This window comes from Impatiens glandulifera, chromosome 7, assembly GCF_907164915.1.
Source record: "Impatiens glandulifera chromosome 7, dImpGla2.1, whole genome shotgun sequence".
NCBI classification, from domain to species: domain Eukaryota; kingdom Viridiplantae; phylum Streptophyta; class Magnoliopsida; order Ericales; family Balsaminaceae; genus Impatiens; species Impatiens glandulifera.
In genome coordinates this window covers 29,597,281-29,614,624 of record NC_061868.1, presented here as the reverse complement: position 1 = coordinate 29,614,624, position 17,344 = coordinate 29,597,281, and the positions used below count along the sequence as shown (strand labels likewise).

Genomic DNA, 17,344 nt, shown 5'->3' with positions numbered 1-17,344 from the left:
ATTCGATCTTTGGCATCATAGAGAAAGTGAAGAGGTAGATTAAGGAATGGAGAGACCGCTGCATTTTTCGGGATTGAAGGTTTATCACAAAAATGATGGTTCTCGGGTTGGTTATCAACGGTTAAGCACAAATCTTGAACTGCATTCAATTCAATCCGATTCTGTTTAGTTTTAATTCTATTATAACCGGAATATATTCAGTTCAACCTATTTCTTTTAGTCGATTTGGTTCGGTAAAGTGGGTTAACGAATATGGTCGATTTACATGCTCATCCCCGCCCGCAACATTTAGTTTATATAAATTTTAATTTCTTTTATTTCTTTTATTTGTTTTTTCAATATTAATCGGTTAAGTTTTTTTTTGAGATTTTTAAACTATATTTTATTAAATTAGATATTACATTATTTAACATCCATAATATTCCACTTTAATTAATGTGTTTTTAGTAATGTTTAGTGAATATAAATAATCGTATATAATTTAATGGTTAAGGTGTTCATATTTTATACTCGATATTATAATTTGAATCTCAGCAATTGTGAATTTGAGAAAGTATATGTGTGAATTTGAGAGGGAGTATTATACAAATTTAAATGATATGATAGTGGTATATATATGTGCAGATATTTGATGAATTACATTTGAAAAGTTTTTTTATAAAGATTTTTTCAATAAAATTTGTCTTGTGCGTGATAAACATTTTTTTATACTTAGAAAAGAAGTTTAAAAAAATGGGAGTGTTATTCTTATATGTATTAAAAAAGTTTAAAATTTTGATATTTTATTAAAAATAAATCTCATGAGTCAAACTAATGAATCAAAATAGATACATTAATTGGCATATACATCTAAACTATGTTATACTTTTAAATAATAAGTTTAGATATTTTTTTTGTTTGGCACAAAAGTTAAGATAATTTTTAACAGAATTTTTTATTTTAAAAGATTATAATCATTTGCTATATAAGAAATTTTTAACTATTAAATAACAATCTTACCAACTTTTTATTTATAAATATTTGAATGTTTCATAGACATAACTAAGAAAAATTAGAGTTAGATAGATTTTTTATTTTCAAATATTTAATTATTTTTAATAAAAAGATTTAAAATGTATTGATATATATAAATAAAATAAAAAATAATAATTTTAAATAAATGATATTTTAGTTAATGAATTGAGTGATATGATTATAAAAGTGGAGTGAAATTATGTTTGATTTTGTTTGAGTTATTAAAAAATTCAAACCGAACAAAGCCTAAGGTTATTTTAATATTGTAATGCAATTATTATAATAATTTATAATAAATTCTATTCAATGAAAAAATATTCCATAATATTGCAAATATCAACCGAAATGAAAAATAAAAATCCTTGAGCCAACAAGTATTAAAAAGCCATGTCACTGGTTTTGGGAAACTTTGAAGACTCAATTTTTATTATTGAGGACATGGTTTATAAAACTTCACTACAACAACTACTTGTAACAATGCACAAAAATGATCTATCTGGAAGCAAGATCAAACAATGAGTGTTTTGTCGACACATGAGAAGTTAACGCAATCCAATTAAACTTGTAAAAAGGGTTGCTTATAAAACTAATTCGCCTTCAAGTTAAACTTGTCTAACTTGATCAACGTAACTTCACTTAAGTGGCACATCTTCATAAGGTAAGCAGTCATTTATGTGCAGGCCTTTTCCGATGAGAATACAATAATTTTTGTATAATTAGCTAATTTGCTGGAAATGGTAAGAGAAGCAACTGCTAGTTGAAAAAGTTAAACTGGGACTTGAAAACTAATTCTTAAATGCAATTATATTTAGTAATAATAACTAAGAAGACAAAATATTATGTTTACAACTAACATCAATAGTACAACCATGTAACTTTATTCCAATAACAATATAAGAAATCCTTCTCTCCTCAGGAAAAGATGCCAATGATAATGCAAGTGAACAAAACAACTACTAGCTAAGATATGCCTTAGCTATTACCTCAAGTACTAGTTCAGATATTCATTCTTTCGGACATGATAGAGTTGACCACATCCTTCACGAAGACATAAAAGCATTCTCTGCAAGAACTAGGCATCAAAGTGGACTTCCGAAGTTGATCTTTATGATCACATACTGAATCAGGAAATGAAGAGATTCCAGGTCTTGGGTGCTCTAAACCACATGCTGCTAAGATTGAGTGTGTGGCACATCTTGCAATTTCCTTGAATGCATTAACACCTGCACCAATAATACAGACAAGAGGTCTTTAGTTTAACATGTAAGAAAGAAACCGACACTATTCGCTCCCATTATATCTCTAAACTAATTTCACTGTTAGTACATATAAAGATTCAAAAAGAAGAAAGTATCATTGTTCAGTAGAATATATGTTTGTTTTTCCATTATTTCATAGTCGATGCAAAAATTTTAGTGAAATATCCCAACAATAAAATCAGTAAAAGTTATAACATGATTTGTTCAAGAGTTAATTAAATGGATACAAATACAACTCATAATAATGTATTTAAAAAAACTATAAAAAATCGATGTTTTCATTTGAGCTAATGTCCATTTATTATGACCTTACATAGCCTTCCTCCCTTCATAATTGACATTGTTGAACAGTTTTGGGACCTCTATATCATACTATGATTTTGGGTCATTTTGTCTTCTTCTCTCAATGCTCTTTTCAACCTCAACCATCATGGTAATTTCTTCATTTTTGCTTCAGCAAAGAGTCATCCACATAGTTTCTTTAGTGTCGGATATTCCTTCAACTGAGTATGCAGATTTCTCACTCTATCCGACAGATATCCTCCTCGGTAAGTGATGACTCACAGGTGGGACTCTCCCATGTGTCTCTTTCGTGTCATTGTGTTATGGTGGCAACATTGGGTTCAACATTCATACCCTAAGAATGAGTATATATCTTTGTCCCGACAACCGTTCATAGTCATTCATCACTAAACTGGACAAAATCATGCATCTCATCGTCCGACTCCACATCGTCATATGCTCAAGAAGAATGTCTCTCCCTGTACAATTATCTCCCTTCCTTAGAGTTAATGCACTTTACATGCACTTAACACATTACTCTATTTATGCTCAACACTTGTTGTCATTGTTTTACTTTTATTATACCCAATAAACTTTATATACCTCAGATTACTCCTGCAATCACAAGTTCATATCATTCAATATTATTATTATTATATTTCACTCTCAAAATTTTAATCTTCTACATAAGAACATTGGTGAACTCTTTATTGGCAGTTTTGTCCCTTATAAAAAACTGTACTTTATATCTAGGCAAAATCTACCCGTCTCCGTTTCTCAGAAGAATCTGTCCATCTTGGTGCCTCGGCAGACTTTTTCTAACATAATCTGTCAAAAAATCATCACTTTCATTTTCAACTAGTGACGCTACGGCAATTTAAAGTCACTCGTTAAAGTGAAAGAATGTCACTGCCATCCTCTCAGAAGTAACCTCTCCGCTCTCATATCTTCCCAAGGCTCTTCCCCTTTCTCTTTTGCTGTTGTCACTGCTCCGCGACTGCCGCTGCAACCATCTCCATTTTCGACTGGCAGACTGCCTCGTTCGATCTCCAACTGGAAGCACTACGACAACTTCTCGCCGCTAAACTCAGGCTGTTGCAATGCGCCTCTAAAAATAGCGGTAACGGTCACGCTGTCGCAACTCACTTCGGAGACACAATCAACTCCAGCTGCCCCAAAGGGTTTAACGCTCACTTAGGAGCATCTAATTCTAAAAATTGGTTTGGGATTTAGGGACATCAGAGCACATGACGTAAAACCTATATATGCTACATGATTTGCATATACAGAATCATTTGTCCACTGTTCACGTGGCTAACGGCACACCCGCAAGAGTTTTAGGAACTAAATTGACTTACGTAAAACCTAACATTCGTATATTCCAAATCTTGATTGCAATCTATTGTTAATTAGAAAGGAGGTAGATTAGTCCTCCACTGTTAATTAGAAAGGAGGTAGATTAGTCCTCCACTCCTCCTCAAGAACCCCCTCTCAATGACTCCAACTTTTAACTCTCTTTTCCTTATTCTGGTAAGGAGACCAAGAAAATAGAATCTATCATGATAAACTACCATTGGTGCAACACTAACTCATCTAGTGTCTCTCAATTGGTGAGGTGGTACATTATGAATCTTACGTGTCATCCTCTCTTTTAGGGACCTTTACGAAGCTTCTAGAAAGGACACTAGAGTGACAGACTCTTATGGACTCACTTTTGGCCTCCGTTGAGGAGGTTAGACTGACAAGTCTTGTAGAGACCCCCTTGCAAGTTTCGATCGACTGCGAGACAAGCGACAACAACTTCAATCTGATTGATTCCCCAGATTTCAAGACTAGCATTATCTAACATGCAACCCTACAAGGGGCACCATCACAACTCCCTTGTAAGAAAGTGTGGAAAGCTAGAATCCATTTTAAGATCTCGTTTTTAACTAGGAAGAAATTCACTGGGGCATTTGACAACGGTGAAGTTCAAAAGGAAGGTATTTCATTTGACTTGTAAGTGTTGTCTTTGCACAAAGAGAGAATAGACCATTGGCCATAATCTCCTGCATTGCAATCTTGCTAGGGATGTGGGCCCTCCTGCATAACATTCCTAATTTTCATAGGGTTATGCCGCTCAAAGTTTCTGATTTTTGGAATGAATAGATTGGATGGGGATCCGGAGGCACTATCACCTCAACTCTAGCTTCTTGTTGCAATCCATAGGTGATACTAATGATTTGCATCTGAACGTGTTAGTATCATTTAAAGATCAAGAGTGTACATTGTTTGAGATACTACAATTCATTTTTTTACCTAACCAATTCCATTCCTATGAGTTATTTCTAGAGTGATAAACTGAAACAAACAGTGTAATAACAAATTAACAATTCTTTGAAAGGTAACAATTAGAGAAAGTATGGACATATGGTTAAGGAAAGTGTGTCAAGGAAACATGGGGAGTGAGATGGTGGAAAGTTGTTTGAAGATAAGGAGAGTGTGCCCAACACGTACAGTCACTTTTACAAAAAATAAAAAAGAAAGAAAAAATACATTAGGTTTTGTTTGGCAGACTATGCATGCCCGTTTGATGAGAAGAGATAAGCGAATAAGATTTATATCAGCGACCCTGTTTATCCTTTTTGCAAATGTGAAGAGGTGATCAATAATCACCTCTTCTTTGAATGCAGTTTCTCCAGCAATATGTGATCAAGCATGGAAGTGCACCATGATTAGTATTCCCCCAACACATTGGAATAATCTAAAGGACTAAGTCTCTGATAAATGATAAGGGGAATCTGATCTCTAGAGTGTGCTTAACGTTTTTAGTACTACACTCGTATACGAAGTGTGACATGAGAGAAATAATAAATTTATGGAAGCATAAAAAGAGATGGAGAGCAGATGTAAAAAAACAGTTGGGTTGTGTTGTAAAACAAAGTGTAAGACTTGGGGAAATTGCTACTAGAGCTGGCTCCTATGTAAGGAAGATTGGAGATTGGATGAAGTTGATCTTTTTAATGAGAATAATTTGCTGTTTGGTATGTTGTCTTTGGTTATTGTTTTCTAGGTTTTGAGGTGGTTTGAGAAGTCTTGTATAAGCTCTTTTTTCTTTTATTTAATGCACTTGTGATGTTGGGTGCATTATTTCTACAGTGACATTGGACTATTTTATTTTATTTCAACACGGCTAATGTGCCTTCCCAAAAAGAAAGTGTGAACACTGTTCTTTTCAATAGGCCTTACACCAAATTTAAAATCCCTTTTAATTAATAAAAGACAGCAACACAAGCATGGAGTTGTAACTAAGAAAATGGATGTACCTAATTCCTTGTCTTTGCTTAAAAGCTTCAGATTGAGCTTCACAAGGGATCGAATCTCTGCCTTGGGTCCATCATCAACCCCTAGTTTACTGTTTGAATGTTCAATTCTGGAATTGGGCAACACAGATGAGTTTGAAGGTCCTGGAATTGGCCTTTGTGGAAAATTCAAGCAAGCAGATTGGACATGCTCAATGGGTGTACATGATGAGGAATGAACTTTTTGTTTCAAAGATCCCTCGAAATGTTGTTGGCCAGCACTGGAAGACAGCATCTTGGAGTACCTTGGTATTTCAGGGCCTTGAGACCTCTCACAAAATCTTGAGCTCATCCTTGTAGAAGAAGTATTTCCAGGCTTCTGTTCTATAGTAACCTTACATTTGTGTCCACCATTATTACCCTTCCCCTGCAAGAGTTGGGTACTTGAACTTGCAACAGCCTTTTTTGTTAGTGATCTTACATTGTTGACTGAAGGACAACTCGAGACCTGAGCTATAATACCCATTTTACTATGAGGTTTTCCTATTAACTTTGCAACATCCAGCATTTTCCAGGCTTTTTGTATGTCAGGTGAATTCCCTTCAGAAACTACTACATTAGAACAAGATATATTATCAGGAATCAGATCTGAGGCTGATGAGGAAGCCATAGGTGGTTTTGCGCCAATCTCACGTCTTTCATTTGTATCAACATCGTTGCAAGTTGTTCTGGAGGAAAAACTCAAAGTACCAGTTCTGAAAGAGTTCCAATTTTCACGCAATGCTTGTATACGACCATGTACATTGAGGCATCGTTGCAATGTTCTGGCCCCCCCTAAATTTTTTCTATCGGAATCAACTGAAGGTATAGTTGAAGAATGGTTACCAACAGCTCCAAATACAGGTTCATGTACAATATCAAATATAGAAACATGTTCTTCAGCTTGTGGCAGTTTGGGCAACTCGATAGAACTGGATATACTGTCAGAGTTCGTATTCATTTCAGAATTTGAATGCTCTGCCATTGAAATTGAGCAGTCATTACAATACCAATCACCCTGAGGAATAGTGGCTTCAAGACCAACACAGTATGTATGAGAAGCAGCATCACAAAGATCACACAGTAAAAGAAGGTTCTCATCTTTTTCACTTTTACATACAGTACAGCCAACTTCTAAATATGGATTAAATGTAAGAAGACCCACTGATGAATTTCCAAGACCATTATAAACCTGGCAATGAAAATGTATTCAGTTTCTTTAACTAACCATACTGCAGTACAAAACACGCTAGATCATGGTTTGACCAATGATAAGGAATACAATCTCATCAAATTCCATACTCTAACCAGAAACTCATAATTTTAAACAAAATAAATATACATTTGCATTCTTCCTTAGTTCCTTTTAATGTAACTGTTACAACAATTTTGCATGGTGCTATACATATTTTACAATTCCCCATTCACATCCTAATGCTACAAATTGTATTTGAAAAAGAAACTTAGTACAGCATGTAGAAATCAATCCAAGAACCATACAGTAGAGTTTCAGTTAACCATCAAAACAATTCATTAGCATATTTGACAGTTTTGCATAAATTCAACCTAGGTATACTAATAGCTATTATAATTGAAGTAACTTATAGTCCTATCTAATATCTTATTCCTTATAAATCTATCTAATCATAATTATCCAAATCTGATTAATTTGAAGTCATCTTTGGATTTTCTTTCGATTTTCTGATCATTAGAATAGAATATCTGGCTTATTGAGAATCACAATCAGAAACTAGCTACCAGTCCAGTAGTACCCACAAATTAATTCAATTACCTGATCACGAACCGGTACTTTAACTACCCGTTCCGATGCATAAACCCCAGACTTGGCGGGTCGGCGAATGGTGTCAAATCGGCGTTTGCACATAGGACATCGAGACTCGACTTTAGCCCATTCCATGATACAGACGAAGCAGAAATAGTGGTTGCAGATGTCGATCGAACCTCGGACGGCACTCCCTTCCACCGACAGACATATTCCGCAGCTGTTTGGCGCCTGGTCTGGCTCGTATTCGACATCTTCAGCAATTTTAGCCTTCCCTCTCGAGGATAGGGATGAATGAAAAGAATCTGGGGACGGACTTACAGGGATCAGAGCTTGCTTACGGCGCTTGTTTGGCAGGGAGAGACAAAATTCTTCTTCTTTATCTGAATTGTCTCGTATTTCACGAGGATGCTTTGGAGAGCGAGAGGATTGTGAGGACGCCATCACTCTTCCAACTTTCTTTATGAGGTTGTTTAATATATATATCTTAAAAATTTGGCAATAGATTAAATTTTTACAATTAATAGCAATTTACAATATAATGTTTCTATGCTCCAACCTTCAAGAGATGTAACACAAAAAGTTGAATCACATTTTTATAAATATAAAATCTACCCCACCAAACAAGGTCATAAAAAATTGCTAATCAGGGTAATGTCATATATTTCTGCCATACAAAATTTTTTTTGTTTTTTCGGGGTAGGAAAATTCACCCGAGCCCCTACATAGATTCGTCCCTGATACTAATGGTGTTACTTCATTCGCTCTAAAAATATTTTATTTTCAAATAATAGGTAAAATTATACATTTAATTGAGATTGAAATATATAGGGTCGAATTCACAAGGGAACGAAAAACATGATTTTTTTTGAAATTATTTCTTATACCATCAATTCTGTTTGAATTTACTCCATAAAATTTTAAAATTATTTAAAATATTATAACATCATTAATTTATGTTCAAAATAGATACTAATTCCTTATATACAAGACATATTCATTTATTATTTTTCTAAATTTTACTAAATTTTACTGCGCGCAAAACTCTCACATCGAGTCTCACATCTGTATTAAGATGATATGTTCAACTTCAATCTTAAATAACGACAGCAAATTTTTTCACTCAATTTCTAGACAATCATGTTAGAGAATGAAGAGCAGATGTTATATATTTATGTTAAAAAACAACTATCCATTGCTCCGCTCATATGACTTATGTTATTCATTTTGTGGAGGCTTTAAAGATTCTAACTGTTTCTTAAAAACTTGTGGAGTATTCTTCTTTTATTGATTGAGTGAAGAGAGTTATGAAGAAGGGAAAATAGTGATTGGATATGTGAAAAGAAAAAATAAAATAAAAATAAAAATTATGTTAATGAGAAAACAAGGAATTCAGGGAAACAATTTATAGAAATAAAGAATCGCTTCAAGTGCAAAGGCGGAAAATCTTCTTAAAATTCATATGAAGGATTACCCACTTTAGTTCTTTTTGTATCTTGTGAATTGTTAAAAAAAAAATCTGGACTCTACGAGGTTTATCGACATTCAAATATTAGTCTCAAAGCTAAGCAAATTAGAGAAATTGTCTTACTTTTAGAAAAAAAAAAAATAAAAATAGAAAAATGATGAAAAGAGAGATTGACTTGAAACTATGAATAACTGAATAAAAAATGTTAATGAGCAAAGTATTCATCATAAAGTTGAGACAATGAAAACATGATTGGGCAATCTCTCTAGGTATGTTGATTTGTTAGATATACCGATGGTACTTAAACTAAAAACAATAACATAAAAGACGGTAATGAACATTTCTGTGAAGGTTGATGTTTTGAAATCAACACTGGGCGATCTCACTAGGTGTGTTTATTCAACCAGATACCCCAGGTGTAAAAATTAAATAACATACTCATAGTGGTTAAAATTTTGAAATCACTGCGGGACAATTTTGATAGGCGTATCAATTCAATCAAACATCCCAAGTATAAGTTTGCACAAGTTTAGAGTTTACAAAGATTTGTCTCTAAAAAATAGTAGAAAAGAAAAAAAAGAATAAAAGAGCACGCGTGAGCAAATGAGATTCCGAAATGTTAGGCCCAAAAGATAAACGACAAGAAGAATCAGAATTTTTAACATGAATCAAACTTCGGTTATCAAATAACCATTTTTGAAAGAAATCACTGGCATACAATTAGGAACTTAGTATAAGTAATTCCTTTCGTATGGAGAAAAAAATCAAATCTCCTCTAAAGCGGTCCAACACCTTTCACGAGTCTTAAAACACTGAAGATGTTTTGATCAAAACCTAAACACGCGACGATGAGATCGAAATCTTCACTAACTTCTGAATCAAGAAAGAAAAATGTCCTGGTCTTCACCAAGGAAATTTTCAAGCTTGCATTCATTTAGCCTAAGCTAATCATGAATTTTGCATCATGAAAATTATGAAACACTCTAGTTCATACTAAGAGTCTTCAGTTTCAAAACATGCATTCATTGTTACAAGTTCCAGTTAACAAATGCATTTCGATTTCATGGCCTTAAGCCAAACATGCATTCACACATCAAGGAATTAAAATACTCGAGTTCATATAGGACGTTTGTTTCAAAGCACGCATAGAATCATCGGAACATCACTGGTATCATGTCCATATTTTCTCTAGTTCATACTAGATGTCCATATAACAAACCTAAGGAATCCTCAAAATAAATTACTAGTGTCATGCATAATTATACCTGAGAGTTACAAATAAATTACGCAAAATGTCATTGGATCTGCAATATCTACTACAATCAGTGTGTAAATTAGTGATTGCGAGAATTATTGCAATTTAGCGCTTAGTTAAGGTTAATGCAAAATAATTATTATAAAAATATACATAATTCTTTTTGAAAGTTGAAAATTAATCACGCAAAATGTCACTAGATCTTCAATATCTACTAGAATGACCTTGAAAATTAGTGATTGCGAAAAATATTGCAATTCAACGATCGGTTAAGGTTAATGCATAAATAGTTGTTATACAAATATGCATCATTATACCTCGAGAGTTGAAAATAAAGTACGCAAAATTTCATTGGATCTGCATTATCTACTGCAATTACCTTCAAAATTAGTGATTGCGAGAAATATTGTAATTCAACGCTTATTTCAGATTAATACATAAATAGTTGCAGACCCTTTCAGTTCAAAATTATTTTGTGCTAACTTATGTTTAGTTAAAAAACAGTAGCAGATTCCTTCAGTCCAAAATTATTTCGTGCTAACTTATGTGTAATTAAAAAACAATTACAGATTTCTTCAGTCCAAAATTTTTAATATGCCCATGTAAAAAACTTTTGCGCGAAATAACAAAAAAAAATAAGCGGGGAAATAGAAATTTTTATCATTCCCCCTAACTCTCTTCTTTCTCCCCGACTCACACCCTCCCTCAACCTCAAAACCTACCCGTGAGTCACGCCCTCCTGCAACCCCTCCTCTTTGAAATTGTCTAGCAAGCTCGTTGAATCGTCTAGTAACCTTGTTGAAATCCCTATAGTAACATCGTTGAATCCCTATAGTAACTTCACTAAGACTCTCAATAATTTGACGTCGCCAAATATCTCAATCCATCTTTAACATCATCTTCTTCATATTCGATCTTCATCAACCTCACTCGACAAACATCTATCTTTAACTCCGGTTTTTTCAAAGAGGTACTGTTGAAAAACAAAATATTAATCCGAGACTATTCGAGATAAAGAAGAGATGAAGTATCAACCAAGAAAGCACATGAATAACACAAGATTTACGTGAAATTCATGACAAGAAAAACCTGGGCAGAGGAGGAAAAATTCACTATGGTTAAAATAGAAGATTACAACTTATAAAGAGATAGAAGAATAATGACAAATATTCTGTGTGTAAATAAAACTCTAACTAAGACCATATATTTATAGGTCACATAACTGGGCCTAGTGATCCCAATATTAAACAATTAGAATTTTATATTATATTATTTTATTATATCGCGAGCTTAGGCACAAACTTTGATCAAAACCCATCTGAGTCATCATAATCTAACAATCTCCACCTTGAAAGGATCTAGTATGTCAAAAGAAAAATTGATCTTCAAAATATAGAGAATAACCATAGCAGTCTCCATCTCTTCCAAATGCCTTATGGGCTTTAACAACCAAAACCAACTAAGTTCGAGCAATGTTCAAACTTAGCAATGGGGAGCGCCTTCGTCATCATATTATTAGTATTATCAACAATACTAATTTTGTTCACACCAATATCACCACGAGCAATAACATCACGTATAAAATGATATTCACATCAATGTACTTAGTTTTTCATGAAGCATATGATCTTTCGCCAGAAAATAGCACTTTGACTATCACAAAAGACTCTTCATCTGTAAATCCTTCTTGATGAGTTCCCCGAATAGTCCTCTCAGTCAAATGGCTTCTTTACAAGCTTCTGTAATGGCCATGTATTCTGCCTTTGTAGTAGACAACGTGACTGTACTTTGTAGACTAGCTTTCCAACTAATCACACAATCGTTAATATAGAAAACAAAACCTATAAGTGACCTTCTTTTGTCAAGATCTCCAGCATAACCAGAGTCGACATAACCGACAACTCCATCTTTAGTTCTACCAAACTGTAGGTGAACACCCGTTGAACTTTTTAAATAACGTAAGATTCACTGAGTTGCTCTCCAATTCTCTTTACCTGGATTTTACAGATATCTACTAAATGCACTTACTGAATATGCCAAATCTGGTCGAAGACAAACCATTGCATACATAATTGATCCAACTACACTGAAATATGAAACTCGTGACGTATACTAGATATCCTCATTAGACTAAGGTGACATATTAGAAGAGAGTTTAAATTGAGTTGTTAATGGAGAACTCACGGGACTAGCATTATTCATATTAAACCGACGAAGGACTTCCCTTTTTGACTTAGGTATAATTTTCTAGTTTCTTTATCTTTAGAAATCTCCATTCCGAATATTTTCTTTGTAGTTCCTAAATTCTTCATATCAAACTATCTACTAATTTGCATCTTTACCTTCTAATCGTTAGTTGCTATCAACATATCATCAATGTATTGGAGGAGATAAACAAATGATCCATCGTTACTAATTTAAAAATAGACACAACTATCAAAATCACTTTTTTGAAGTTATGAGTGATCTTAAAAGAATCAAATATTTTATACCACAAACTTGGCGATTGTTTTAAACCATAAAGAGATTTCTTCAAATAACATGCGCAGTCTTCTTGTTCTAAGACTGTAAATCCATCAAGTTGATGCATATAAATGTCTTCATCTAGATCACTACGTAGAAATGCGGTATTCGTCTTCGCATCTAGTTGCTAAAGCTCCAAATTATGCATTTCCACGATGCCAAGTAATGCTCGAATCGAAGCATGCTTCACAACTGGAGAAAACACGTCAGTAAAATTAATCCCTAAAATTTGACTATAACCTTTCGCAACTAGTCTCGCTTTAAACCTTGTACTTCAATGTTAGGTGTACCATCCTTTCTTTATACACCCACTTACAATGAATAACCTTCTTTATAACGGGTGATTTTACGATGTTCCACGTACCATTCTTATGAAGAGATTTCATTTCTTCTTGCATGGAAATCATCCACTTATTAGAGTCATCACAAGTGACATATCAGAATATGAAGAAAGTTCTTCATAAGAATCAATATCTTCTACAACACTTAATGCATGAATAATCAAATCATCTTCACCAAGTCTTTGAGGAGGTCTAATATTACGCCTTGGCCTGTCAATAACAATAGAATATTGTGGTGGTGCAATCGGTGGTGAAGTATCAAACAACTTTAGTGTAGTTGATGATAGTATTACAGGTTCTACTCTCAACCTCCACATGTGTACTAGATTCTTTTTGAGGATTATTACCAGAAGTGATATATTCTTATTGAACCTTATCATCAGAAGTACTAGATTCTTGCTATTTTTTATCACAAGAATATATAGAGGATGTAGCATGTGACATATGTGTTTCATCTAAAGTAACATCTCGACTAATTATTACTTTTATAGTTTCTGGACACCTTAACTTGTACCCCTTTATATCGGATTTATAACTGATGAAAATACACTTCATAGATCAAGCATCCAATTTTCCTTGATCAACATGAATATACACCGAACAACCAAAAATTCTCAAATCAGAATAACTAGAAGAAATACCATACCATATTTCTTGTGGATTCTGTTTATTAATTGTAGTTGATGAAGAAGCATGATAAAGTTGTAGCTTCAGCCCAAAAAAAGTTTGATAAATCAACATTAAGGAGCATACAATGCACATTCTCCATTAAAGTTCTATTTATCCTCTCTACTACACCATTCTATTGTGGATTCTTAGGCAATGTGTGGTGCCTTACGATCCCTTTAGTTCTATATAGAGAATTAAATTCTTTTGAACAGAACTCCTAACCACTATCAGTACACAAACATTTTATTGGTTTCCTTGTCTGTTTCTCAATCATAGTCTTCCACTTCTTAAACTTATAGAACACATCACTCTTTTTCTTCAAGAAGAAAGCCCAAAATTTTCTAGAGAAATCATCGACAATCGTTAGCATATAATAAGCACCTCTCACAAAAGGCACCCTAGACGGTCCCCATAGATTATATTGGACATTAATTGTTCTTTTAGTATTGACGATGCCTTTAAAGAATTTGACTCTTTTCTATTTGTCGATGACACAATGCTCATAAAACTTCAATTTACTAATACTCTTTCCATCAAGAAGTCCTCGCTTGCTCAACTCTGTCATGTCATTCTCACTTATATGATTAAGTTGCATATGGCACAATTTTGTGACATCATCATCAGATAATGAGGATGTAGAGAACAACATCGCCTACAATAGTGGAGTTTGTAAGAACATATAACATGTCAAGTTTTCTTTCAGCTTTCATCACCTCAAGAACATCTCTACTAACCTTCATAACTCCACCTTCAACAATGTACTTGTAACATTTTGAATCGAGGGTAATAATAGAAATAAGATTTCTTTTCAAATCAGGAACATGTCTAACATCATCAAGTATTCAAACAGCTCAATCAAATATCTTGATTTTTATGATCCCATACCCACAACCTTGAATGATGAATTGACTCCCATTAACACAATACAATTAGAAACTGTATCATATGTTGAAATCCAATCTCGACTAGGACACATATGATACGTACAAGCAGAATCGAGTATCCAATAATCTTGCGACCTTGCATCGTAAATAGAAGTCATGATGAGTTCATTGTCTTCGGCGTCAGCAATACTGGTTTCACCGCAATTTTCTGTCTGCTTGTCAGTCAGAATATCATCCTCTTTCTTAACTTTATTTTGTAGCTTCCAACACTCAAATTTTATGTGGACTCCTTTTTGCAACAATTGCAAGTCTTCCAAAGTTTTTTGAATTTGATCCATTTATTTGATAACATTTTGAACCATTTTTTGGGTTCTTTCTCGAGCAATAAAACTCTCTACCAGACCATCAGAATAATCAACAAGATGTTTCATTTTCTCCTTAGAGAATAATGCATTATAAATATCATTAGTCGTGATAGTATCACGTCTAAATAATATAGTATCATGAAATGTGATATATGATGGGGGCAATGAACGCAACAAAATTAAACCTAGATCTTCATCGTTATACTTAACTTCCAAGGCCTCTAGATCAATAGTTTCTTTAGATGCTGATAAATGCTCTTATAGAGTCGTACCTTAAGACATGCGATGAAAATATAAATTCTACTTCAGATGCAACTTACTAGTAAGACTTTTTTTCAAACATAGTTGTTCTAACTTTAGCCATAACCCAACAACACTCATCTCCTTCAGAACATCTTGTAGAATATTGTTCGATAAATGTAGATGTATATGAGACAAAGCCTTATGATCCTTTTTTTTTCTCTTACGCTGTCCACGAAATGGGCATCTTATCAAACCCTAATAGAGTTTCATCCAAATCCATCTGAGTGAGAAAATCTCACATCTTTATCTGCCATAAAGAAAAATTGTTGTTGTGATCCAATAATGGAATGTCGTACTTCCTACTTGACATCTCCGAAAATAGATATAGTCTAATAATAAAAAAAGCTCAAAGCTCTACTACCAATTTTTGAAACACAGGATATGATTCTAAGATTAATCGGATAAAGAAGAGATGAAATATCAACCAAGAAAGCATGTAAATAACACAAGATTTACGTGGAAACCCAAGACGGGAAAAATCCACAGGTAGAGGAGGAAAATTCACTATGGTTAAAATAGAAGATTACAACTTAGAGAGGGAAGAATAATGACAATATTTTGTGTGTAAATAAAACTCTAACCAAATATTTATAGGTCACATAACTAGGCCTACTGGGCCCAATATCAAACAATCAGAATTTTATTTTATTTTATATTATTTTATTACATCGCGAGCGTAGGCTCATGCCCCGATAAAAACCCATCTGGATCATCATAATCTAACAGGTACATATATTAGGGTAGATTATTAAATAATGTTCGGTTTAGGGTTTATACAATATATTTTTTGAAATGAATAGTTTGAGGGAATGATGAATGGTAGCGAATTAATGGACTTTTGCCTTTATTTTTCAACCTCACCAATAATATCAATCTTTATTATATTGTAATGACCTTTTACATATTTCCTGAAAATGTGATCTCTCAAATATATATATTTTTTTTCTGTAATGGAGAATTAAGTCAACATGCACTATTCTTCTACATTATGTTTTTGGTTTGACCTTTCTACTTTTCCTGCAAACCAATCTACTTACTACTATAAGACCAGAAAGTTGTGTTATAATTATATGATATTAATGGTACATGAATTCTATGTTGTTAACAAATTGAAGTTACTCTCAAATGATGACAACTTCTTATCAATTAATGAATGAAATTCTACAAAGTGAACACAGATTCTAAACAAATTGATTCCTAAACAAATTGATTCCCTTATATGATGTTAATGGTAAATGAATGCTATGATGCAAACAAATTAATGTTGATATATATCTTTTTTTTTAAATAGTTTCAGACTCTATTGTCATGCTTCATCTTCTTTTAATACGATTAAGTCTAGATTGTTTAAGTGCAACAAAACATAGCTTATTCTGGTTCACATACTAATTACATCAGTTTAGAATTTAGTTTTAAATGAATTTGTTTAGGGAAGTGTTTAGAATATTTTAGTTTCAAATTAGTATTTAAATTTGACTACGTTGAATACATTTGATAATTGAGTTTTTTATCATAATATGTTAATGGTTCCAATTAGTTTTGTACTTGATATTTATTGAAAAGACTTTCAACCAATATGAGTAGATAATCTTAAATAAAACAAGATTTAAGTGAATATAAAAATACAGAATCAGACCAGGTATGATTTGGTTAATAAAGTTCTAATTTGGTTAATAGAGTTATGTGTCTCACAAAGTTTATTATTGGTCTCATCATTTAAACGTTCCAAAATAGAAATATCCCCAAAATGAAAACAACTAGCCTCAACAGCTCTGAGAAAACAATATCTCATTAAAAAAAAATACACCCTCCAAACAACCCCTAAAAAATACATCATCTCCTAAACCCACAAACCGTAAATCCAATCAAAATAAAAAG

At 33.2% G+C, this 17,344-nt stretch overlaps 1 protein-coding gene across 1 annotated transcript; it reads right to left on the bottom strand.

Annotated features, from left to right (window-relative positions):
* Nucleotides 1-1,808: 1,808 nt before the first annotated feature.
* On the bottom strand, nucleotides 1,809-8,128 carry LOC124910492. Its single transcript, XM_047451137.1, has 3 exons — nucleotides 7,668-8,128; nucleotides 5,861-7,067; nucleotides 1,809-2,237 (listed from the first exon to the last, which is right to left on the bottom strand). Exons 1-3 carry the CDS (start codon nucleotides 8,100-8,102, stop codon nucleotides 2,011-2,013), a joined length of 1,869 nt encoding a protein of 622 aa, XP_047307093.1. The 5' UTR covers nucleotides 8,103-8,128; the 3' UTR covers nucleotides 1,809-2,010.
* Between the last annotated feature and the right edge of the window lie 9,216 nt (nucleotides 8,129-17,344).

Coding starts and splice junctions, on each gene's coding strand:
- LOC124910492 (XM_047451137.1), bottom strand. CDS start 8,102: ATGGCGTCCTCACAATCCTCTCGCTCTCCAAAGCATCCTCGTGAAATA. Junction 7,068..7,667: donor AAGTACCGGTTCGTGATCAG/GTAATTGAATTA, acceptor TTTCATTGCCAG/GTTTATAATGGTCTTGGAAA. Junction 2,238..5,860: donor AAGCAAAGACAAGGAATTAG/GTACATCCATTT, acceptor TTATTGGTGCAG/GTGTTAATGCATTCAAGGAA.